At 33.9% G+C, this 26,192-nt stretch overlaps 3 protein-coding genes and 1 long non-coding RNA gene across 10 annotated transcripts; 1 reads left to right on the top strand and 3 right to left on the bottom strand.

Annotated features, from left to right (window-relative positions):
- The first annotated feature begins 6,524 nt into the window (after positions 1-6,524).
- LOC128292592 (uncharacterized) lies at positions 6,525-7,790 on the top strand. Its single transcript, XR_008282577.1, has 2 exons — positions 6,525-6,730; positions 7,426-7,790. It is a non-coding gene; the product is annotated as an uncharacterized LOC128292592 (long non-coding RNA).
- A 674-nt stretch (positions 7,791-8,464) lies between these two features.
- LOC108451841 (uncharacterized protein At4g14342) lies at positions 8,465-10,048 on the bottom strand. Its single transcript, XM_017749530.2, has 4 exons — positions 9,831-10,048; positions 9,606-9,691; positions 9,396-9,519; positions 8,465-8,781 (listed from the first exon to the last, which is right to left on the bottom strand). The coding sequence occupies exons 1-4, from the start codon at positions 9,972-9,974 to the stop codon at positions 8,734-8,736; spliced, it is 402 nt and encodes a 133-aa protein (XP_017605019.1). The 5' UTR covers positions 9,975-10,048; the 3' UTR covers positions 8,465-8,733.
- Positions 10,049-11,281: 1,233 nt separating this feature from the next.
- LOC108453873 (lysine-specific demethylase JMJ18-like) lies at positions 11,282-18,407 on the bottom strand. Its single transcript, XM_017752228.2, has 12 exons — positions 18,228-18,407; positions 17,979-18,012; positions 16,841-16,912; positions 16,310-16,387; positions 15,707-16,207; positions 15,393-15,617; positions 14,955-15,116; positions 13,837-14,205; positions 12,636-13,698; positions 12,439-12,542; positions 12,105-12,299; positions 11,282-11,672 (listed from the first exon to the last, which is right to left on the bottom strand). The coding sequence occupies exons 3-12, from the start codon at positions 16,889-16,891 to the stop codon at positions 11,577-11,579; spliced, it is 2,844 nt and encodes a 947-aa protein (XP_017607717.2). The 5' UTR covers positions 16,892-16,912; positions 17,979-18,012; positions 18,228-18,407; the 3' UTR covers positions 11,282-11,576.
- A 1,195-nt stretch (positions 18,408-19,602) lies between these two features.
- On the bottom strand, positions 19,603-25,706 carry LOC108450132 (protein LSD1-like). Of its 7 annotated transcripts, none has more exons than XM_017747619.2 (8): positions 25,465-25,706; positions 25,301-25,374; positions 24,660-24,773; positions 22,229-22,339; positions 21,210-21,322; positions 20,266-20,337; positions 20,103-20,156; positions 19,603-19,970 (listed from the first exon to the last, which is right to left on the bottom strand). In XM_017747619.2, the coding sequence occupies exons 3-8, from the start codon at positions 24,769-24,771 to the stop codon at positions 19,929-19,931; spliced, it is 504 nt and encodes a 167-aa protein (XP_017603108.1). In that variant the 5' UTR covers positions 24,772-24,773; positions 25,301-25,374; positions 25,465-25,706; the 3' UTR covers positions 19,603-19,928. The 7 variants fall into 7 exon arrangements, with proteins under 7 accessions (XP_017603108.1, XP_017603109.1, XP_052885043.1 ...); XM_017747620.2 differs by having other exon boundaries at positions 25,313-25,374; XM_053029083.1 differs by lacking the exon at positions 20,103-20,156.
- Between the last annotated feature and the right edge of the window lie 486 nt (positions 25,707-26,192).

Genomic DNA, 26,192 nt, shown 5'->3' with positions numbered 1-26,192 from the left:
AAATTTTAAAGCAAATACTATGGCAGCTAACTCAAGATCATGTGTAGGGTAGTTCCTCTCATGTGGTTTCAACTGTCGAGAAGCATATGCTACAACTTTTCTGACGCATCAATACACAACCTAAACCATTCGAGACGCATCACTATATACTACATATGGCACACCGATTCAAGTGAGTTAACACCGAGCCTCTGTCAACATTTTCTTTAATTGATCAAAACTTTGTTGGCACTCATCGGACCATACAAACTCAACATTCTTCTCGTAATAATTTAGTTATCGGTGAAGCAATCGGTGAAAAATCTTTCACAAATCGACGATAGTAACCAGCTAATCCAAGGAAACTTCGCACTTAGTAACATTCTTTGGAGTTTTCCAATTAATCACCGTGACACCTTACTCGGATCTACCAGTATACCATCAACTGACACAATGTGACCCAAGAATCCCATTTCATGAAGCCAAAATTCACATTTACTAAATTTTGCATATAACTGTTTTTCCTTAATATCGTAGTACAATTCTCAAGTCTTGAGCATGCTCGGATTACGTCTTTGAATAGATCAAGATATCATCAATAAACACAACCACAAATCTATCTAGGTAAGATCGGAAAATTCGATTCATTAAATCCATAAAAGCAGCAGGAGCATTTGTCAAACCGAATGGCATAACTAAGAACTCATAATGACCATACCGAGTTCTAAAAGTCATTTCGGTACATCACATTCCTTTACCTTTAATCGATAATACCGGATCGAGATCTATTTTTGAAAACATTGTAGGATCCTTAAGTGATCGAATAAATCATCAATACGAGGCAAAGGATATTTATTTTAATTGTTACCTTATTCATTTTTTCGTAATCTATGCACGACCTCAATGAACCATCATTCTTTTCACAAATAAGACAGTGCACCCACGGCGACATACTCGATTCGATAAACCCTTTGTCTAACAACTCTTGCAAGCTGCGTTTTAACTCTCTTAATTTGCTGGAGCCATTCTATACGGTGTCACCGATATGGGAGCTGTTCCGGAAGCACATCTATCACGAACTCAACTTCTCTATCGGTGGTAACCTGGTAATTCTTCAGAAATACATCCATGAATTCATTTACAATAGATAGTTGCTCTAACTTTGATTCGAACTTGAGTATCAAGAATATAGGCTAAATAAGCCTCATTTCCTTTACGCAACAATTTCGAAAGCGGACATAAAGGAAATCATTCTAACCATGTCATCCAAATTTCAGACTCAACCAAAATAATGTCTCTGCTTGACATTTCAAACTAATTCGCTTTTTCTCGACAATTCACTATTGCGTCATGTTTCATTAACCATCCATGCCCAAGATAACATCAAATTCCGAAAGGGTAGCAAGATCAAATCATGGGAAATCACACCCTTAACTTTCGGTGAGCAGTTATGACATATTAAATTAACTACCACACTTTGACCTAACGGATTTGTAACTTGTACATCATAATCATGAGGCTCAACAAATAAGTTCTTTTCGGATGCTAACATAGTGCAAATATATGAATGAGTAGACCGTGGTCTATTAAAGCATACAGGAACATCATAAAGATAGAAAGTACCAGCAATTACATCCGGAGTGTTGCTTCTTCTCTCGCTCGAATGGCATAAGTACGGAGCAGAGCCCTAACTTCTGATCGGCTAGCAGTATCTTTCATACCCGAACGAGTAGCCCTCGTAGTAATCGCTCCGACGGGCGTCTTCTTTTTGAGGAAGAATTTTCGGTTTCTCCTGTTCCACTTCTTCTACTTGTAATTGGGGACAATCACGAATAAAGTGATCGGTGGCCCCACATTTATAACAAGCCCTAATTTACTTCTACATTCACCGGGTGACTTCTTCCACAATGTTGACACTTGGGCCTTTGGGTATTTTGTACACTACCCACACTAACAAAGTAGGTCTGTCGGATGCTTTGTAATCGATTGTCTTGGCCTACTTTTTTCCGATCTTTTCGGTAATCAAGTGGCTCGATTGAATTCCTCTTTAGATTTCTTCACCGGTAAAGCCGAAAATGACTTAGATGCACTTCTTTTGAAAGATTCTTTACTTCTTCTATCTCGTTGCATCTTTTTATTATATACTTCTTCAAGCTTCGAGCACGATCCGATAGAACAACAAATTCTCGTATCTCAATGCCCCTATCATCATTTTAATCTCATCATTAAGCCCTTCTTCAAATCGATACATTACTTCTTCAATGAGTACTATATCTCGAGCATATTTGCTCAGATAAACAAATTCTCTTTCATATTCAGCCACTGACTTATTTCCGTCGCAAGTCGAGAAATTCTCTTTTCTTCTTATCCGGATATCTTCTACCGACATATTTCTTCTTAAATTCATTTTGAAAAATTCCCAAGTGATCTTCTCAAATTTAGATAATGCCTTCTATTGTTTTCCACCGTTATAAGCTTCTTCTTTCAATAATGACACGGCACATATTAAGTAATCATCCGGTGAGCACGCCATTTGCTTAAAACCCTCATTATACTTTGTAACCAATATTCAACTTTAACGGGTCATCGTCTGTTCTTCCCGAAATTCTTCACCCCATGTTTTCGAGCTTTTCAAATGGAGAACGTTTGCGATTCGGTTGTCGGAGGAGGTGGAGGAGCAACCGGGGTACTACAGATGTTGAGATAGGGGAGGAGGTTATGAGTCGATTTCTTTCTCGCACATTCTCATTATACCACCGATTTATGAATCCATAAATCATATTTTTGAGTTCTTGTTCTCGTATCAATGAAATCGAGCTTCACTACTTGTTCCTTGTTCGTAGATTTGTACTGCTATTAACTTCTTCTTGCTCGGTTTGTTCTGGTCTATCGACATCTTTTCAAATCGAAGATAATCTATAATAAAAACAAGGATTAGATCGGATCATACACAAGACACTATCACAGATTTATATGGCATGTAATTCTAGACACTTTTCACATCATACATATTCCGAGAATCGCTAAACCAAGCTCGATACCAATAAATGTAACGCCCTTACCGAGACCGTTGCTGGAGTCGAGCACAAGGCACTACTAAACTTATTTGAGCACTTAACCAAATTTAGATAATTTATATAATACTTTTCAGACAAGCTGTCCAACTGTGTCATAGTTGCTAAATAATTCATATCTCGAGTTATAAAACTCGAAATCCAAATCTGTAAATTTTTCTGAATTTATACTCATATATCTACTTACCAATTTTTTCTAGAATTTTGGTCAAGCCAATTAGTACAGTTTATTATTTAAAATCTCCCTGTTTCAGGGTTTGACTACTCTGACCTTTGTGTATTACGAATCAGATATTTCTCTGTACAGAGCTTCAATGACTATGCCGTTTGTCTCTAATAAAACTAGACTCAATAAGGAATCTGTACGTATAAAGTATGACTTCTAATTATCTTTGTAAAATTTATGGTGAATTTCCAAAGTCAGAACAGGGGATCCAAAAATCGCTCTGGCCCTGTTTCACAAAAATTTAAACATCTCATAAAATATAGCTCATATACCTGTTTTGCTTCTTCCATATGAAAATAGACTCATCAAGATTCGATTCCATAATTTATTAATTATTTAATTCCATTTATACTATTTTTAGTGATTTTTCAAAGTCAAACTACTGCTACTTACCGAAAACTGTTTTAGTACAAATATTGTTAACTAGTTTATAACATCTTTACTTCAATTCATTCAAACTCTATACATGCCATATAAATCTTTAAACATAAAACAAAAACTACCGAATTGATCTGAATAGTGTGCCTGTTGTGTTGATCCGATCTACCCACTTCACTTCAAGTCAATCTACATAAAAATATTAAACACACACAAGTAAGCTTATTGAAGCTTAGTAAGCTCATAGGCATATAAACACAAATCATATCAAATATCGTACACAATCATATATCTATTAGTTTAACTATTTCATCCTCCAAATCACAATTTCATTAATAACTCATTGGAATAATTTCCATATGGCAACTCACAATTTAACTCCCTTAGGCCCATTTCTCATTTACTTCATTGTCAAATTAGGGAACAATAAGGAAATTGAGTGCTTCATTATCACATTGCCATAGTAAACTATGGACTTTCACATTGATACGCATCACACACCGAAGCCATAGCCTTGCCATGGTCTTACACGGTTCACATATCATACCGAAGCCATATCCAGACATGGTCTTATACGGAATCACATTATCACATTATACCGATGCCATAGCCCAGCTATGGTCTTATACGGAGTCACATTATCACATTGCACCGATGCCATAGCCCAGCTATGGTCTTAAACGGGCACACTTGTCACATATGTTTCGTCAACTCATCGAGGTCACGAATAGAAGCACTCAAATCCATTGTTCCTACTAATTTGTACTTTTAGTTACACATTATTCATTAGTTAATGCAAATTGATAGTATTTATCTACAATAAAATATTTTAACAATCATAATATTTTCATATCAAAACATTGAACTTTGCCATATGAACTTACCTGGACTAATTTGTAAAAGTCGAGAAATTGTGGACTATTCTTGAATTTTCTCCTTTCCACGATTCGATTCGTTTTCTTGATCTATAATTATAAAATCATTCCTTCATTAGCATCCATTTCAATTCTATTTCACTTCACAATTTATGCTGTTCAAATTTCGAAATTGCACTTTTACCCCAAAATTTACAATTTTCACAATTTAGTCCCTTCTCAATTCACCCATCAATTGAACTAATTTTTCTCAATTAACACTTTATTTTATCATTATAAACTATTTAAAAACCTTTTATATTCTTAATTTCAACAGAAACCTTCAATTCACAACTTTTTCAACAATTAGGTCCTAAATATCATTTCCTATCAAAATCACTTAATAAAACCACCTTAATATAAAATTAGAACTTAAATTTCATAATAATTCATCATAAAATTCCCTTATCCATCCAGGGTAACTTCCAATTTCACCCATAAAATCAAAAACTAATGAATTCTACAAGTGGACCTAATTGTAAAAGTCATAAAACATAAAAATTATCAAGAAAAGTAAGAATTAAACTCACATGATGTAAAATATGAAAACCAGCTTTCTCCAGACCTTCTATGGCGTTTTAGCTGAGAAAATATGAAGAAATGTCTAGATTTTTCAATTACATCATTATTTAACTATTAACTTTTATGCTATTTCCAATTTTGCCCTTGTTCACATTGTTTTCTTGCTTATTTCATACCCAAACCGTCCAGCCATTAACCTTTGGGTCTAATTGCTCTTTAAATCCATCTTTTAAATACTTAAGCTATTTACTCACAATTTAACAAATTTTGCGCTATTTTCAATTTAGTCCTTTTAATTAATTAGCCATCCAAACGTTAAAATTTTCTAACGAAACTTTAATACTAACTCAATGACACTCCATAAATATTTATAAAAATATTTATAGCTCGATTTTCAACTTTGAGGTCTCGATACCTCATTTTTGACCCGTTTGACCTACTAAATTCTTTTAATTCACTAATTTCACCATTTCACAAATTCTTCTAAATTCTTACTTGACTCATAAATATTAAATTACTATCTTGTTCAATCTTATTTGTCGAATTTAGTGATCTCAAATCACCATTTCCGACACCACTGAAAATTAGGCCGTTACATGGTGTTTTGTGGTTCTCTTGTATCTACTAATCTTGTGATGTGCTAAGTGGCTCACAGGTATCTGATCTTATTAGCACAACTATCTTTCAAGTGATATATGGGTACTCATTGCAGTTAAACATGATTCCCCTGCAACTGAAATCAACCTTCCCTCAATGTCCTAAATACCTATGATAAAACTATCTCAAAGGCATGTTATTGTTTTTGTGTTTTTAATGTGAGATTTTTCTCAACATGTATTTCATTTACACGTCAATCAAAGGCATCTAACCACTAGCATCGGTTATCTGCTCTGGGGTCCTAGAACCTTACTGGATAGTAAATTCCCTTTTTCTTTTCCTTTTATACAGTTCTTTCCTTTCCCCTGAAGAGGAAAGAGAAGTGCAGAGCCAATTATCAATTCACTTTACACTGATGACTTGGGATGCTTTTGTGTTTACTATCACCAATTTATGGTGGTGCAGATTCTATTCTTATTCCTCAATCTAGACACGAATCTTCATGGATGTCATTTGTTTTGGTTGTATGCTTTGCTTGGGAAAGAAGTAAAGCAGTAGAACAAGAATAGTGAAACATACTGCTTTGCTAATGGGATAGCTACTGGTTTCTGGATTGTTAACTATGAAAAATTCAACAATTATGTTGCCCCTTTCTTTTTCTTCAATAAACTTTTACGCATTTGAATGGTTGGGTTTAATGCAAATATTGACTCCGCAGTTTGAAAATATGTTACATGATCCTTAATATTAGTGCTGTAGCAGAAAGCGTCTAGAAATCAAAAGGACTTTGATTTTTTTTTTTTTTTTGGGGGGGGTGGGGGTGGGGGTTCTATCTTTATCCTGAATTATGACTTTTGGGTTAAGAAAAACTGATATAAAATAGTATTATCCTTGGATTTTCTTTTTTCAGGATTGATGCTTTCTTAAGAAGTGATCAGAACCGCTTTGCGGGTAAACTCCTTTCTGCTTACAGAGAAGGTGATGTAGAAGAAATCAAACGTGTGTCTCAGTCAAGATCTATCACCAATCTTGACAGTGTGGTAAATATTTTTTACCGTTTGCACTGTTGTTTTTGGACATGCATGTGCCTCTCTTACAACAATGTGAATGATAGTGTAAGGACTTTACATCTTTTTCTGCATGGTACAGTTGGGTTAAATCACACATCTAAGGTAGATCCGATATGCCTAAAACTGTGCAGTCTTAGGCTACACTTAAACTTTCAAGTGCAAAGAATTTGGTAACATTTGCAGCTTCGGCATTATTGTGTCCTAACTATGTAATCCAATTGCATTTCTTTTGACATTCTCCTGGTAAAGTTTTGTACATAATTTTTTAAAAAAATATTTCTAAAATGTGGAATGGGATGGTGGGATGCACAAACGAGAGCGCTCCCACCCCCCTTTGCTTAACATTTATCTTTTGGTGTTCAAACAAGATATCAGAATATGTTTTTCATTCTGCATATTATCTTCTATTGGGTTGGCCGCTGGCTGGGAAGGCATTAAAGAAAAAACATGTGGTGGTGTTGAGGGTACTGAATTTGAGCTCTGTTTCTGGTAACGGGGACGGTGGTAATTTCTATGTTTGTTTCCTCAAGTTGCACCATTATTTGAGACAAATCTTTTTGACAATCTGGGTTGCTTTTAAATTATCCATTTACAGTTCCATGTTAATATTGCAAAGCAGACATAGCCAATTGCAAGACATTTGACTGAAATGAAAGTGGGTGCAGATCATAAAGCTTGCGAGGAAGTTGCCTACAGGTGACGTGGCTGCGTTTAAGACCAATGCTGCTATAGGTGAGGGAGAAGCCCTGGATGAGAATGACCTCACATAGATAGAATTTACCTTCGGAATTGTCTCATTGTAATTACATAGAGGCATCTTGGTTTGATTCTGCTTGGTCATGTTAAAAGGATATTTCATCTTGTAAAGAGTTGCTAGTCTTCACAACCGGTAGCCCATTGGCCATTGTTGAAAATTTGTTCTTTCTCCTCTTACATTGTTACATCTATCCCCTTAATAATACACAACATCTAGAAGTCTCCAGAGGACCTTATAGTTAAAGATTTTCACAAATAAATAAATCAACAGTAATAGAGTCCATTGCTTATTAACCCCCCTATAAAAACTCTTATCTGTCAAAAAGTAACTGTTATACACCTAAAACATAGGAGACATTTACAATTAACATTTAAGATTCATATTATATTTGTTTTTTAATTTTGAAATAAAAATTATAATATATTAATAACAATATTAATTAGTGAAATTTACAAATATAATTTCATTTATCAAGTTTTATTTTCATTTAATAAAATATTATTTATATATTTTTATACAAAATTGTTTTTTTATTGAAATAATATCTTAATTAAAATTCATATTTTATTTCACTTAAGAATAAAATTAATTAACTCGACTAAACTTTGAGTCAAGATGCTACCATAGAAAAAGAATCAGTTCTATAACAAAATTGACATTTATAATGAAATGTTTATAAAGAGTGATTGTTGTAGAGTAGGTTGAAAGTAACACGAGATAGTATGCATTTTCTTTACCAACACATTCATCATGCTTTGTCATCAAATCCAATATTAAGAAGCAAATAAATATGCATGTGATTCTGTCTGTTGGCATATTTGACTTAATTTCCCACTTCTCTTTCCATATTGGTTCATCTGTCTTCAGTCATTCTATTATTTAGCTTGTTGGCCATGGAAACCATGCAAACATGGAAAGAAACAAACCTTGACACTACACAATCAAAATTTTAAAAGAACTCTTCAAGATTTTCTGTAGTAGCAGACACATTCAGCAAGATGAGTAGGCTCATTTAAAGAACTAAATACGTACTACAATTGAAAAAATCTTGCTAGGGATAAAGTTGAGGTTACAATGACACCGCTATGACATAAGCTCCATATTTCAAGTTCAAGAAAAACACAATATTTGAGGGATAGTCAATTAGGAAAATCTCTAGCCTGATGGGAAAGCTTAGAATTCCTAACATTTCACTTCACAGCCCAACCAGCAGTTCTTAATCATCTTCTCTTTCTGGAGGCAGACCACAAGGCAGAAGCATTTTCTGCACAATTTAAGATCAGAAACAATTATACCTTGAACCTCATTTAGCCACCCAAGATGTTGTCATTTAGTAGGATAATATAAATCAAGACTCATTCTTACAACTAACAGAGACTGACCAGGAACTGAGGACCAACACCCTAAAAGAGACTGATTATTATTCTGAAAAGTCATTAGTAGGTACAGAATGTATCCAAGAGTCTCATCTATGGCATAGGATACACCTCAAATATTTGTTAATAAGTCTAACCAGCAAAGCGCAACGTGGCACCCAGTCAATTTGCAATATGTGTAATCTTCTCTAAGCATACCCCCAATGGTAGAAACAGAACGACCACCCCCAAAAAAAAAAAAAAACCCTCGTCTCCACAAAACTCAAAAGAAAACATATCCCAAGAATTGGCAATGAACAACATTAATCAAGTCCTATATTTTGAACCATGTAACGCAAGCTTTCAAGACACATATCCTTCGGATACCCCTTTCAAGTAGTAAAAGCTAAATTGGTCTTGTGGAACACACAAAGCTAACTATTTAGGAACCTAACAAAAGGAATTTGAAACATGAATCTCATAAATCCTAAAACACCAAACAAAAGGAAAGAATATGGTTTACCTGCATGAAGTTGTAGCGCTCTCTTCCAATGGATTCATTTTCAGCCACAGCGAAGTAAGCCAACATCGGGTAATGCCCTATATATGATGCGTAGCTATCGCGTTGAATGTTAACCGCCCATTCACTGCCATCAATTCAACCAAGGAAATATATATTAAGAGCAACACTTTTTTTTTTAGTTGACAAAAAAAATAAGGATTAGAAACTGACAATCTGTTGAGATCAGCATGGCCAGTTCCAACGTATTTGGCTTGGAGATGCTCGAGCTGGGAATTGATGTTAAACCTATCGCTTGCCTGACAACATTTATGAAAGAGTAAGAGACAAACATATAAACCAAATTTAGGGTTTAGAGTTGGGGAATTAGAACTTCAGTGGGATTTTTAAAATTAATCAAGAAAAAGGGAATTAGGGTTTTGATAGGGGATACTTTACCTGCATCTTCTTTTCGAAGCTCTTGAGACCAGAAATGAGAGAGGAATTCCGAGTAAATGTCCTATAGGGAGAGAAATATATATAGAGTACCCACACTACCCGACCCCGAATAAGTAAAAAGAAAATATTTAATATAAATTTCATCCTCTACTTTATCAGTTACTATATTTTACAATAATTGAAATCAATTCAGTTACTGATAAACATTAGAGAGTGTAGGGATGGGAAAAAAATCAAGTTCCAAGGGTTTTGATCCGACTCGTGAGGGTCAAATTTTTTATTTTGAAAAATTGAGTTCTGAGTTGAGGAGAGGTAGATGAATATAAAAAAATAGTTAAATTAAATTCGAGTCAAGTTAAATTTAAAGTAAATCCATTACACTTGTCTTAACATATTTACAAAACTATTATCGATATTAAAATTTTGCTTTCAATAAATATATATTAAGTTTAAACTCAAAAATTTAATCTACTTCAAAATTAAAAATAAAAATAATTAAATTAAATTATGTCGGAATTGAATTTCCTATTAAATTTTAGATTTAGATTTGAGTGAATTTTTCTTTAAAAATAAGAGTCACGGACAAAAATAGAAGGCATTTCATTAATTAAATTTGTTATATAATGTAATATTATAATTTTTATTCCATATAATTATATATAATTTAAATTTAAAATTTTATTTTATTTTAATTTCATATATTACTACATCATTGCTCGGTGAGATCATTTTATCTTTCTTTGTTATATACATAAATAACTATACTTATCTAATTTAATTTTGCTGTTTGCTTCAAAGTGTTGGTGTCTTTGCTGAAATTGTACAAGAAATGAAAAAAAATTCAATCTAAGAAGTGAAAATTGAGATCATGTACTGTATAAATAAATTTTAGATCAAGTAGGCTATTTTTAGTTTTTGGTACATTTACAGAGATGGAGAGAATTGAACTAATATGGGCATTTTTTTCCCTTTTTTGGGTGAGTAAAAGTAAAATCAATTTCTTGTTAATTTATAATTATGTAGTAATTGAAAACCAGATTAATTAGAGAGAGAAATCAAAATAATTTATCAACTCATAGTTTCTTTTACCTCTTGGTTGATTGCTTTGTTCCAAAGTGTTACTACATATTTGCTTAATAATTAAACATATTTAAAAATATAATTTCAGGTATTTTATATAAATTACTATTCTATGATAATTTGGTGGCATAGACAATGGGGACTTATGATTGAGGAGAAATTATTTTATAGATATTTTTACTACATTATTTATGATCTCGTCCAATTAAAAGAGGGCATATCATCTTTGATATAAAAGTTCAGTCCAAATGTGCATATAATATAAAAAAAAAATAATGTATTCTTTCTTAATTGGATGAGATCATGAATGATGTGGTAGAAAGGATTCATAAAATAATTTCTCATGACATATGAGACCAGTTGAAAGCTGATAATCCAAAACTCAAGTTGAAGATTAAAACAACTAGTCCCAATAAGAATCAACTCAGCAACCAAACCCTTCCTTTTAACCTACATCCACTCCCTCTTTGTACCAAAGATAAAAACTGTAAAATCTCCACCGTCTTCGACTAATCTACATCTTTTAAGGATCTCATCTCTATGCCACTTTCTGCCTCACTACGCATTATGTTCAACTCTTCTCACAACTACCTGTCTACCTCTTCCTATTTTCTCGAAACGACACCAAAAATGTTTGCTTTCGATTCCCCTATCCTGCTGGCCAACTCAATCTAAATCCTTATTAACTTCATTCTTATCACTACTAGTCTTGTGATTCCAGTACTCCAAGCATTGATGATTTGGATCGAGAGCTTCAACAGCCTGGAAGACAGCAATTTGTTAAGAACCATATAACTGAATTCAAATATCACAACTAAAATTGACAGGACAAACAGTGAGACAAAAATTTATGTGTCAGTATGTTTGTTATTCTGAGAAAAGGACGCTTCGAGTAATAAGAATTAAATGATATCAAAAGGCTTTGATAAGATAAAATTGTTTTTCAGTTAAAAGGCACAGTGGCAGTGGTGCTAATGCTAACTAAGGATTAATAAATAATATTATTGCATCATTATATTTGGTAAGCCATATTCCAGTATCATGATAAGAATCATGAGGATTCTATTGGTAAGCCAGCTATGGTGTAAGTAATGTATTAGCAACTGTATTCCATTTCAGATGTAATTATGAGAAAGCATCTAAAAAGCTAGCAGTCAAATGAATCAGATTTAAGTTTTATAATGGTAACTATACCTGAATTATGGGTGGTGAGAGAAATCCAAACATTTCGAGTCCATTGACTCTCTTCAGTAATTGTAAGGGAAGCACGCTTCTTTCCCCAAGGTTGCTCCTTAAAATTTCTTGTTTTAGTTGCTGCACTACCAATTTCCAGCATTTCTCCACTGACACATTTGAGAAGCTTACGGTGGGGCAGCCTTCTAAAGTGACCTGAAATATACAATAACAGATGTAAGGAACGTAAGGTTCTACTAGCATGCCAACTCAGCGAAAAATTTCATTGACTGATTACTGGAGTTTTACAAGTGAACCTTTATGCCCAAAGTAGAAGAGCAAGAAGTAATCTCACCTTAAATAGAGGGCCAAGGGGCCCAGCATCTAAGACTTCTGAGATGTAGTTTGAAATCTCTGTTGGGTTGATCACACTAAAGAACTTAACACGGCTTCTAAATCCTGTAAAACTCAATTGTGGATACAAAATCCTTCTACCAGCAAGAAAGATGTGTTTAATTAGTAAAATATTGGATCAAATTCATTGTAATGTACCTTTTGGGAATATGGCTTTCTTGCTGCACCATAGTTTTCCAAACATAACAGATCCAAAATTTAAAGGTTCTACAGAAGAAATCAACAATGGATCACCTCGGGCAACAATAGATGCATTTAAATCTGAGTTATTGACAGTTGCTGTCTTCCAGAAGGTATTAGATTGTCCTGGATGAAGTTCAACATCAAACAATTTCTTGCCATCAAAGCCATCAGAATCCTGATGAACACATGAAGTTGAATGCTGATAGTTGTTGGGAGATTCTCGAGAAACTGATGAACTACAATCACTTTTGAGTCTCTTTAGAACAGGTTCTCTTACTTCATCAAAGCCACAAATTTTCTCTTGATTAAAGGAGGGTAAAAATATCTCCACATCACTCTTGTTATTAGGGCTTTCCAAAGCATTTACTGACTTGCTTGCAGGATAATCAGTTAAAACATCAAGATTCAACTTCATGCAGGCATCCTGCTCCAAGTTCACGCTGTTTTCCATAATAAGAACTCCAATATTATAGACATTGTTTTCACAACCTACGGTGGAAGGAGAAGCTTTTAATTTAGTCCCACTCTGGGGCAATACTTCCGAAACAGGACCATATGAGGAAGAACTAATATTCACCTTTTCTTCCATTTTCCAGGAACAAGACCAACTTCCGCTTGGTTCAGAAGGTTCTAATTTTACTGCCTCACTATCCTGAACCAAATTAGGCACGTAAGCATCACAATCTTTACCAGGAAGCAGCCCAATATCTTTGCATGCCCATACTTTAACAGCATCTACTCCTCCCTCCAGGGCTTTTACTAGCATTTGCAATTCATCAATGGTGTAGCGAAGGAGGACAAATCTGTCTTCCACTTCGCATGAGCAGAAATTCTTTACATGTTTTAGACATGCAAATCGCTCAGGAGAGCAGTTGCAGCTGCAGGCAGACAGATGCAAATCATAGAAACAAGAAAAGCATTCCCTCTCACTTTCCAAATCAAAGTCCTTCTCCATCTTCCGTGAGGGTAAGTGAGGTGGAAGGCAATTCACTCTTTCCTCCTCCATCTGTACTCTCATCTGTTAACGGTGATAATCTTAGCATGAATAAGTTTTTCATTTATAATGTGCATATGTATTTAAATAAGTTAAAAAAATTTAGCTCTTTTTCTTTCTGTCATCAAATGGGGAGAGAGAGAGAGAGAGAGAAGAATCTACCCTAACAGCCTTCGTAAGCATTCCATCCTTTCCACAGACATGTTTCCACCTCAAATTTCCTGGAGTTTCTCTGCCAGCAAAAAATATCTCCCAGAGAGCTTGGATGGCTTGCTGAGCTGATCCTAGAAGCAGCTTGTCGTGGGACAGTGATGTCCTGCGATGCTGCTCACTATAGAGCTCCACTGCATTTTGACCATGTTCTAGCCAATCAACAGGGGCAACATTCACTGCCTCTGCACAATTGAAGCCACAATTAAACCCAGAGTGGTATGCCCTTGGAAAGGTAAGAACAAACTCCCCAGAGTGTTGTACAGCTCGATAGATTGGTACACCTTCAGCTTTCAGAATTGATGGAGATAGCTGAGTAACCTGCCCAAAGATGGATCATAAATTTCATACATGTAATAAGCTAATGAAACATAAAAAGGTAAATGCAACTGGAGGAAAAGACAAGGAACGGATTCAACATCTAGGAAGAAGAATGAGATGAAAGAAATAATGAGATTTTTAACTTTAAGATATTAAGAAATCATTTCATGGGCATTTCTCAGTTAGAGATGAGTTGATGGTGTTCTAATCGGTGTAGTCTTTGATTAAGCACATTGGTGGTGAATATGTATGAATATCACCAGGCACCAACACAACCTGACCTGACCCTCTAGGATTACATCAAAAGGTACAGTCTTACAATCACATCAGGGTAACTAACAGTTTAGGCTATGAACAACAATTATACAAAAAATAAACTGCCAGCTGATAAAACAAGCTAGATGTGTTTCTCTTTTATACCTGATTCTCTTAGAGATCCCTCAATGTCTTGAAACCCAGGGTCCAACACTTACACATCTATGACCTATTAAGATTGGCACCAGAATGCATGTTCTAGTGTTCAACAGTACAAATTCAACATTATTAATATTTTAAAATGTACAAAAGCCTAGTTAAGCAGGATGAAGGTGCTTGAGGAATTGGAATTTCAATTTGAGAATACTTGTTCCACATTATTAACCCAATAAGAAAACAAGCACGGCTCCAAGAAGCAATGAAAGAGTGTAGAAAATATGCAAAGTCCAAAAAAAAAAAAACACGAGGGAAAAAGTAAAACAAATATGTCTCACCAAGTCATGGAGTAAGCCTGGCTGTTCTTCAAATAAATCAGGCAGATGCTTTCTCATTGCAGCCTCCAAAGAGGAAGCATGGTTTTGAGGCACTCCATACCATACTTTTGGATCACCCCAGTGCATATAGTTTAGTGAATAAAGATGGTGATCCTCAACATGCTGCTTGAACCATAATACAGTACAAATGAGAACATAAAAAGAAAAAAGAAGGCTTGGATGCCATTCAAATTGTCAAACATGAGTAGCCACTTCTTACTCTACACATACTAAACTCAACCAATTACTTGCATGTGTATAATAACAAAAAGATGTTCCAAATTTCAAACCTAAAACACAGGGAATAAAGGTGGGATGGTGATACCCCTCAAAAAGAGAGTTATTCCCATCCCTAATCCATGCACTAGAACTCTATTTCTAGCAGTTTTTAGTCCTTACCCAACAAAATGATGAGAAGCACATCCCCACATAGAGCCATGGCACTAGAACTCCAGATATATCACATCCTTCAAAAGATAACACAGAACCTTGTAGGCGAGAGAAATTGTTTAGGTTCCAACCTGACATTGCATATTTATCTGCATCATTTCCAGTTAACATAGATGATGCCTTAGGAAACCCACTGCCAAATGTTCCTGTTTCCAGGTCAGCTCCATAATACACCTGCAATATGATAGCAAACTCCAGTAGAAGTAAATAGAGACTTCCATGAATGAAATCTGTAAGGAAGAGGAGAAACTATTTAACCATACCTCAACCTCATCAGTTGGCTGCTCAACTATCCTCCAGTATTCACCTTCAATATCCTCCCAAGAAGGTTCCCATTTTGAGTATTCAACCACACCAGGCTTTAAATCCTCATCACAGTCTCTCCGGAAGTATGTCTCCTTGAAATCATTTGCATATCTCTGAAATTCTTCGAGTGTGAAGTCTGATCCAGAACTGAAGCCAAAATTCTCACTGCTCGCAGAAGTAGATTCTACACTAGAATTGGCACGTCTTCTAGTTGCTCCCTTTTTTGATTGCCTCCTCCGTTTACGTTTTCGGCTTCTAGTTTTCTTTCTCATTGGCTTCCTATTTTGAAGTAAGTCAACTTGCTGAATTCGTGTTGAAAATTTGGCATGTTCCCATATATCTTTCTCTTTAAGAAGACAAGGAGGAGTCCAAGAAGGAGGCGGAACAATCCGACATATGCCAAATGATTCAGCTTCTTCACGAATCTTTTCTACATAGGCAAGTGTGTCTTCAAACTCCTAGTAAATGGAACATCATAAATTCTAAGTTTCGGGAAAATAAAATAAAATAAAAAGAGAAAAAGTTGACACCAGACCTTTACTCTTAAAAGAGAAGATTACCTCAACAGTTGGATAGAAGACTGGAGCATCATCAATGGTAGGCCTGCATGCTTCATCTGGGTCCCATCTTGCTGAAACCTAAAATATACCAGCAACAATTTCATAAAGCAATGGAGTTTTGGAGGATAAAGCTAAAGGGTTATCAGATGGTTCCAACTAAACAATGTAGTCAAATAAGGAGAACTTTAAAGAAGATAAATTTTGTTTCTTGCTGCAAAAGTTTGAGTCTTAACACTTCTGCTAGGACGTTTATAACTTCAGTCTTTCAGGTATGATGCAGAAATTTTCCTCCACTGACTTTTGAATTACACATAATGGGGCCTGAAAGTTCAAATGGCCATCAAAATCCATGCAGAAAATCTAGACTCTTCCTAGATTCAAAATGCCTACTTTGAGATGTTGCCTTGTAACCCAGAAAAAAACAGAAATTATTTATGGTCAGACTATTGTGGTAGAACAAACATGTCAGCACAAAGAGGTCATTTTGCCCTATTAGTTACATTGAGTCTACTAAAAACTGCACTAAATTACCTTTCGACTTTGAGGACTGCCTGAAGGCTCTATATTATTATCTCTTTTCATGGAAAGTTGTGAAGAATGGTCCTGCAAATAATCTTTTGTTAGGAATTCATGTATTTTTCTGTTTCTTAATCTTAGCCTGAACTAAGTATTGCATTGCAAATGACATAATATGACCCATGTCAACAATGTAAACAGACACACACGTATTAAAATTTAAATTTAAATCCATACAAATTTATATACTTATATTCATGCATTTATACGAACACAAGAAAGATATGCAAATTTACAAGAACAAGAACAGTGTCAAATCAATATAGTTCCTTCCCTCAATACAAACATCGTGTGACATCAACCAATATAAAGAAGAGAACAAAAAGTATGCCCTGGTTTCAGCACTCTTTAAGGCAGTTACTAAAAGTTGCTTTCAACCAAGTTAAGAAGCATATCAAGAAATCAAGTTAAGGAGGACTTCCTGATGAAAGTTGACAAGAAATTTTCCAGATATGGATGTACCATCCACGATCGGTTCTAACAATTTGATCTTTGGTCTTACCTTCTACTATAAGAATGAGTAGCTTTTGTTTCTGGCAACTTCTGATTGGTTCCAGTGTCCATTAATAAGAAATATTTTCATTTTCTGAATAACGTATACAACCTGAATCCATTCTATATCAACAACAATAATAGTACACACGATAGAGTGATAGATTACGAGTTTTCATACAAGATTTCACACATACAGGAAAAGCAAAATAAGTGAAATAATTCCATCTAAAATGAAATTAATTAAAGAAGGCCCAAACTGATGCAGTAGAACAGATGATTGAGAATGTAAAATTTTCTTATATTAGTTCCATCTGTTTTAAAAGAAGAGAAAACTTTAAGCAACACTGATTATAACTGAATGATCTGATGAACAACATCAAAACTTTCTAAACAAAGAAATCCATAATGCCTGTAAATATTCACTCGAAACATTACCTATTTATTAAAAAAATATATCAACAAAAATTACTTCCAAAAAATAAAAAAGAAACATCATATGTAACTGACGTGTGAGCGCAAAAAATTTTAATAAACAGATCAACACATCTCAGAAAAAGCGAATCAAATTTATATGAACAAAGAAAAGAGACAATCTAACCTCTTTCGAATGAGAATCCGTTGCTATTATTCAACTGTTACATTCAGTTGGGAAAGAAAGAATTACAAAAAATAAATAAATTTTTAATAAAATCTTTCTGGTAAATTGCCTAACAAAAAATACATGATCTACCCTAGAAGTTGGCATGAGTTTTTTTTTTTCCTAAAAATATAGCAAAATTTTAAATATATAAGGGTTATTAATATATTTTTAAAATTTACTTATGAAATAAGGAATTGAAAAACTCACCGTTGCTCTAAAAGCGAACCTTAATTCTCAGTACAATTTCACTGCAACTCCAAAACCAATTCCAGGAAGCAAAGTTTGTATTCCCTGCTTTTATTAAAATCTTAAAGTAAAAACAATAATAATAATATTCTTATTTTTACATTCGAACTAAATTTCTTGTTGTTTATTATATTTTCTTTATTTATTTTTAATTCAAAAGCTTAAATTCCAAATTGAAATATGTTTTATTTGTTACTATAAATCTAAAATAAAATAAAACCAATAATTAATTTACAAAATATGTACATTATAATAATAAATAAAAAAGAAAAATAGAATAGAAAGCGAAAACCAAAACGCACGCAGATTCAACGGAATCCGACAAACAACTAACAAAACCACCACCGAGTGTACTTACTTGTCTTCTACTTCACTTCTACTAATCTTATTTTAGATCCTACAGTACATAACACTAAAAAAGTAATTAAATGAATGTAAAATTTTATATAATTTAAATTATTAAAACTCATATAAATATAAATTAATTTAAACACTATTAGAATCGAAATACACATTAATATATTTCAACTATTTTACTTTATTACTATTTTTTCATTTCAGTTCTATTTTCACCTATGTTTTTCCTTTATTTTTTGTTATTTGAGTGCATTTTAGAAGTGATAACATTTTCAATCATTTTGTTTTTGAAAAAAATTGTGATTATTATGTGTTTTATTTTTAAAAAATTGAACTGAAATTAACTGAATATTAAAGATGATTGAAATGAATGTGAGTAATCATTTTGAATTTTTTATAATTAAGTGATTAAAAAACTTAAGCAACTTACAATAGAATCTACCTAAAATTTATTATAAATTAAATTTGTTTTAATTTTAATTTTAATTTTAATTTAAATAATCCAATTTTAAACTTGTGAATCAAACTGAATAGAAATCAAATAAAATCAATAAGTTTTTGGGTTTTTTTTTTTTGGCAGTTTTAGTAAAGCCATCAAAAGGTTAAGCTACTTGCTCGACCAGATAAGCCCTGCCTGTCTACTCCAGGCCCTGGACAAACCATTTGCAACTCAAACCGACTCAACGTACTAAATACTTTTAACCAAATTAATTATAAAAATACTCTTAAAACACACTTAATATTAAACGCAAATAGTGGATTTCGACTTGTCGAACTAAAAATGGCCTGAGCACAGAAAAAAAAATGTGGGCTGCAACCCAGCCCGTGGACGAATTCAATGTTTGGTATGCAATCTCTCTATCCAGAAAAAAAAAAAAGGCCTTGCATTATTTAATATTGAAAGTCCATATTTATTTAATACAAATAAGCCATATTTTTAGAACCAAATCTGTCATGCCATCGATCCCCAGCTCAACTGTTTAATCCAATTTCGAGTATTAAAATTTCAAAAAATTAAAAGAATATTAAAAAAAATCCGTCCGACCATTCAGTCAGCTCTAGCTAAACTACATACATGTGAGCAAACATTACACATTTGCCTACTACTTCAGGAGCTCAGACACGGGTATGGATATGGATATGAACATGGATAATGGACACAGTTCCTTGAACAAAGTGTTTATGATTTCCATTTTCAATATAATATACACCACTAATGGCGCTGCATTCATAACCATTTTTGTTTGCATTCTCCTCCAATGAAATCCCAAAAAAAACAAAGAAAAGAAAAAAAGCATCATTGGATCATTTTTTGTCTGTTGTTATGCCAACCACCACATTGCTCACCTGCAATATCATAACTTTCTATCAGAAAACCCTTTTTCCTCACCACCCATGTTCCAACTTTTATAATATAAATGCTCGTGACAATGAAGAACACACTTCATGTAGATATATATGCAGTTAAACTATATTTACCAATTTGCCACTCTCATCAACTGACATGGGATTCTCAACAACTACTGTTTGGCTCTGAGAATGAGGGATCGCCCAAAAGGTTAGACTCAGGTAATAACTGAAACTATCCACATTTTAAAAAAAAAGGGCGGGGGGGGGAGGATAATAACTTAAGAGAACTTACTGTTGAAGTAGATGGCATAGTCCCTCTGGCATTCAGACTGCTTGCCGGAAGTGGACACCTTACATTACCCGTCTGAAACATAGATGAGAAATTGAGTGAGTTGGTAAACCTCCAAATACAACTTCTCTAGACATAAATGTATATGCCACGTCTCACACAATGCCACTGGGTCTCAAAGACATTTATTGCATGGACACATAAGCAGAGGAATAAGTACTTAACCCTTCCGATTAAGTATAATTAATTCACTTTCAAAAGGGAAAATAAACCAGAAAACAGCTTTCCAGAATCAATAATGTGAATATTATACAAGGTGTAATCAAGGACATAGAAATGTTTATTAGTTTAAACTTTAAACTATTGCTTTCTGAACATGATGTTCGAGAAAAAGTACTCCATTGAATGACAAGAAGTGAAATGTTGCACATCAAAGAGACCCAACATATAAACTCACCAAAAGGCTGTTTCAGGAAAGGGACCTAATACTATTTCCACTAACAGATTTCAGCCTTGAATCAATCGCTACACTGGGAAAGTAAGATCAAGTTTGAGAGATATTGCCCCCGAGTTGAATAATTTAGAGAGAAGAGGCACGGACAGAAAACCCAGAAACAAGAAGCATAAGAAGTTTGAAACAACCACTTTCAAACCAGATAAATGGAGACATTCAGAAATAGTCCGAATAAATTCAGAGATATTGTAAAGAATTTAAAGATTTTGAGAGGAAAAAAAAAGCATCATGTGACCTTTTACCAGAAAACAAGCAATAATATACGAAGAGACAGAATTGCTGCTTTCAAGCAATTTATGAATTAATATGGTCTTTTTTCAGCCACTTGTGAAACGTAAGTAAATCACTAAATCTTTGCAAATTCTGGAAATATATTCAATGTCAATAATAGATGGACTAGTGAAAAGTTGTGTCAATTCAATCATACACTTACACCAACATTGGTAACATAATGACAGACAGCACATTTGACTGATGCAGCTCCATATGGATACATCAGTGTTGTACGGCAGTGCCCGCAGTTGATGTGAGCCATCGGGTTGGATGCTTTTTCCATGGTAATGAGATCCAATAAAAAAAAGTCAGTAATGGGGACCATAAAAGAGGGGAAGAAAATTTGAATAAACATATAGAACAAACTGCTACCAGGCAACATGGAAATGCACTGATAAAAGGTTGAATGAGGAACCAAAGAAGAAAATACTGTGTGGTACGTACTCAATCCCAAAGTTCATAGGAGATATACAGCTTCAGGAAAGTATTCTCGTTAACAAAAGGTGGTTGAGCTGGTACTAAAAATATTCAGGACTTAACTTTACTACACCGATATTCTTTCAAAATAAAAGTTCCACTTCGGGGAATAAAAAAGACAAATAAAGTCCAAAATGATCTAGCTACTTTTCGAAAAGAAGCATATTAAGATCATTTAGTTACTCAAATAGCTTAAATTGTCGCAAACAAATCTATGATTAACAACCACAAACACAGAACCTAAAAGTGCATGGTCCAACTGAAAAAATCCACAGCCACATAAAACTGCAATCACATGCTAAATGATGTAAGGTGTGTGCGTAATATGATCAGAACAGCAAATACTCCAGATGGCAGACAAAGTTTAGTAACATTCTAAGATCTTTAACTACTTGAAGCAGCTCAGACTGCTAGTAAAAGAAAATGATAATATAAAATGGATCCATGAGGAATGCATTGTGATGCCTGGAAACAGAATACAGGATGGGGAAGCGCTAATCAGCAAACAGAGCAACTCACTTTTTTCCAATAAACTGAGCAACACTCTTAAACTTGTTTAGATTAGAGAAAGTAGTATAAGGATCGATCCACAAGCATTAAACTTTCATCAAAGCCCAAAATGACCTACCATTTAATAGCAACATTTGTGCACTTCCAAATGTTATAACCACAAATTTAAATTATATACACATATTAGTATACCTGTCACATGGTTAATGATGTTACAGCAAGAGCATCTTACACTTGTTGCTCCACATGTATACATTAACAATGTTCGACACCCTCCACATACGAGTTGAGCCATTTCCATTCCTACAGAGTTAATTTTAAAACATGGATTATCAAGCCATAAGATTTTTATCAGATACTGAACTTACTTTGTTTACATATCTAAATAAGAGGAATGTTACTCATTCACCCTATATTATTGTTTCTTTGCCTTAAATTAATTTATTATTTCTGTAGAAAATTCTATATAACGCCACCAATATTATTAGCATTACCAGATTGTTTGTATACATCATGGCAACCCGATGAATAAGAAAAAAGAAAACTCATTTAAATATAAAATACAGTGGATTGCAATCAGACGTCTATTAAAAGGACAAGGAAAACTAGTGCCAAGAGAACTGCCATACTAGTTAGCAGATTATCACCCTGAAATTAAAGAATGTCATCACTAATCTGGACAAGTTGTTCTGATAAACAAACCTTTAGATATTATAGTCCAAAGCCAGTTGCATTTGATGTCCAAGTACCAGATAAAAGGAAGTTAATATTGCCAAAATGCCCAAATGTTATGGGTAACAACCTTAATATGGGTGAGCTACAATCAAACCAAGTTGAATGGCAGATTTTAGCAGCTTGCCAAGATGGAGTCATGCTAACAACAGTTCTGATGGAGTATGGTCTAGGGACCACAAAAAATGCTTGAGGTTTATTGGGGGTGCTCATGCCATTCAAACTTAATTGTTATCTAGCATATATACAACGAAGTTTACATAAAAGAAGTAACTATAGAAGAAAGAAACTCTACAATGGAATGACTTATGTCTAACTAAAAGTATACTGAACAACTACCCAAGAACATAACATCAAAATCCCTAAAACAAATAGCAGTAAGTTCTCACTAATGAACTGTCACAAGTTTGCTTTTACTATGTTTTATTATCAAGTTGAATTGAGTTTAGTGGAGTCAATGCTTCACTCCCAAGTTAACAATTCAGATTGTACCAAATTGAGGTATATTATATGTTAGATTGTTTAGTATGGCATTGGATTCAAAATTCTTAATGAATTCTTGGGCAGCCAACCCACCCAAATCCAATCACAGTTATTAAAAGTGTAGCTAAGAAAAAACTTAAGAACTCTTCAGTAATTGCTTTGCTTTTCTACTTCCTTTTTACTATTTACTTTTGGGTAAACTTTCCAAAAGCTTCTATAAAGCAAAAACAAATGGTTAAAAGCCAGAGGATAATTGATTAAAAGATGAACAAAGGCCTAAAATGTCTCACCAATCTAACATTTCTAGTCTGCATAAATGTAAACAATAAATTTTGGTATCTAAAAGATTACATAGTATTTATTTCTTCAGAATATGTTCTTTGCTTTTTTCCTCTGAAAGCAAAATTGAAATAGCAAAAGTATGAACCAGAAGATAGCTTACAAAATTAAGAACTAACAATTGTTGGTATTCTACAAGCTTAAGTGATTAGAGAAATACAGGAAGTCTCAGAAAATCATGGCAGGAATCAAACACATTGGCAATTCCGCAAAATAGGTGACCATCCAATGGTTAATGAACAAAAGGAAGAGAATAGAATCAGGAATCATAGGCCTCTGACAGTTTATAGGCCGTTGCAGGGCGAAGAAGTCAGTACTAAGGTATTCTCAGGTTTGACACATACATATCAGTGATAATAGTAACAAACATACATCAACTTACAAGAAAGGCAATGTGGTCTCAAATTGCACAATAAGTAAGAACAAGGCTTGTGGCTTACTACATTGATAAACTGCATTCAAGCAAACTTATACTATAGCTGCCACGCATAGCTCACAACAGATTAAATCCAACCATAGCAAAGACAAAAACCCAGCTCCATCATTTGTACCAATTGATTCGTTTCTCATTTCAGCATTTAGGCCCACATTTCGTAATAACGCCAATGACCAATATTTTGTCAAGGGGGCAAATTTAGTAAATTTTTAATTTTCAAATAAGATTCTAGTACGATTATAAATAGGGTCAGTTAGATGTCCATGGTCTTGATAACCAAAGTCATTATTTATTTAATGAAGAGGTACAGTAGTTTCTAAGAGGACTATTCAAGGAGACAGCCAAATGCATAGGAAGAACTATGTGAAATTATTAAGGGGTAAAAAGGGACCCGGTAAGCCCAAGTATTCTTTCTGACATGAAGTAGTTTTCAATGCCACTCGCAGATCATAACTACAGCCAAGAGAAAAATTTACTAATTTTACCATGTATATCTCTTTTGAGTTTCAGCTAATAATAATCATGTTCATGTTGAAAATACCGGAAACTAGCAAATGTTAACAAGTCACAACCTCAGAAAACTGATGATGATTTTAAATTGTCAATTTATAAGAATTGAGAACTGAAGCTTACCAGGAGGAGGGACTTGGGTAATTGTATTGCACAATGCACAGCACACATTTGTAGCCCCTCTAGGATAAAGAAGAATATTCCTGCACCGACTACAAACGACCTCGCTCTGCATATCTGCAATCATTGCAAAGAAAGATGTAAAGCTGCTTTTCATAAACCTCATTATAGCAATTTACAATTGCTAGGCAAGCTCCACGTAGCAACACGACATCTAGAGGTCAATATCCATAACATGCAAAAACGCCAAAATTACTAGTAAAAATAAATCGAATTGATATAAAAATAAGTATCAAAGAAGGCGCAAGATTCGTTTAACAACTAGCATTCAATGGCAACCTCAAAGTACAATAATAGATATACTGCAATATGCATCGCAATCACTATAGAACAAAAATCGAGATCAAGAGATTCAAAATAACAAGCATTCAAATAGAAATAGTACTATCTGGTGCATAGTCTTTTTCTGTAGCCACTTTTTCCCTGAAGTATTTTTTTCCTCTTTTAGTCCCTTTAATCGTGTATTCGTTACACGTCGGCAAAATTAGTACAACATTTCTAAAATTCCTTCATTTTCAATTAAAATCCTAATATGAATTTTATTAAAATACTATAATTTGAATTCGAAAAAAAAAAAGATATACCCGAATTCACACCTCCTTCAACAAGAAACCAATTCCGATCTTTCAAGGAGCAATCGACTTGAGACTTAAAGCTCCTGCCAGACAAATTAAAAACAAATATTAAAAGTAATTAAGAGGCAATTTTTTTAAAATATGTATAAATAAATAATGAGGTTAACTTTTACCTTGAAGAAGGCGGAGAGGTTGAAATCAGGGGAAAAGAAAAATGTTCTTAAAAAGGGGAAATTTAAATGCATTGGTTTTACAAATATGATGAGATCCGCGTAAATTAGGAATCCTGTAAATTTATGTTTTTCCTCTCTTCAATTAGGATATTTGGTTGAAGTTTTGGTTTCCATAAAACTGTCGTTAGGATTCGGCCGATTTGGAAACACCGAAGCAAAACGCAAAATGCCTTGCGCTTTGTGCTGTCAAGATTTTTGCACTTTTACCCTCCAATTATTTACTTATTATTGTTTTTAATTGTTGATGGTCTTGATTTCTCTCAATGGTAAATTACACCCATAGTCACTTTTGTTTACTATCATGTTATATTTTTTGCAAAGTATTTTTTGTTTTAAAAACACTTTTAAACAGTTCAAAAATATCTTGTTTAACAATACTTTTATCTCAAAAGTATTTTGTGTGTAACAATCCTTACCCGTATTCGTCGCTGGAATAGGGCACGAGGCATTTTCGAAATTTACTGAATTAATTTTTTCATTATTACGAGTTAAATACTATTTGATTACCGAAACATGTTATGACATCCCTTAGATGGGCCTCCGAAGCCAAAAACATACATCGGGACCAAATCGAAAATAAATCAAAATCATAAGGAATTTTTTGCAAAACTCTAATTTTTTTTATGAACTTAATATAACTCATTTATAGATATCTAACATTTCCTGTA

The sequence above is a fragment of the Gossypium arboreum genome, chromosome 5 (assembly GCF_025698485.1).
Source record: "Gossypium arboreum isolate Shixiya-1 chromosome 5, ASM2569848v2, whole genome shotgun sequence".
Classification (NCBI taxonomy): Eukaryota; Viridiplantae; Streptophyta; class Magnoliopsida; order Malvales; family Malvaceae; genus Gossypium; species Gossypium arboreum.
The sequence above is the reverse complement of the archived record's forward strand: the minus strand, read 5'-3'. Positions and strand labels throughout refer to the sequence as shown.

Coding starts and splice junctions, on each gene's coding strand:
- LOC108451841 (XM_017749530.2), bottom strand. CDS start 9,974: ATGAAATTTATATTAAATATTTTCTTTTTACTTATTCGGGGTCGGGTA. Junction 9,692..9,830: donor GCTTCGAAAAGAAGATGCAG/GTAAAGTATCCC, acceptor AAATGTTGTCAG/GCAAGCGATAGGTTTAACAT. Junction 8,782..9,395: donor AGCGCTACAACTTCATGCAG/GTAAACCATATT, acceptor TAAATTGTGCAG/AAAATGCTTCTGCCTTGTGG.
- LOC108453873 (XM_017752228.2), bottom strand. CDS start 16,891: ATGAAAAGAGATAATAATATAGAGCCTTCAGGCAGTCCTCAAAGTCGA. Junction 12,300..12,438: donor CCCTTGGCCCTCTATTTAAG/GTGAGATTACTT, acceptor TGTATATTTCAG/GTCACTTTAGAAGGCTGCCC. Junction 11,673..12,104: donor TCTCACCACCCATAATTCAG/GTATAGTTACCA, acceptor GCTGTCTTCCAG/GCTGTTGAAGCTCTCGATCC.
- LOC108450132 (XM_017747619.2), bottom strand. CDS start 24,771: ATGCAGAGCGAGGTCGTTTGTAGTCGGTGCAGGAATATTCTTCTTTAT. Junction 22,340..24,659: donor TACCCAAGTCCCTCCTCCTG/GTAAGCTTCAGT, acceptor TTAACTCTGTAG/GAATGGAAATGGCTCAACTC. Junction 21,323..22,228: donor CATCATTAACCATGTGACAG/GTATACTAATAT, acceptor CCATGGAAAAAG/CATCCAACCCGATGGCTCAC.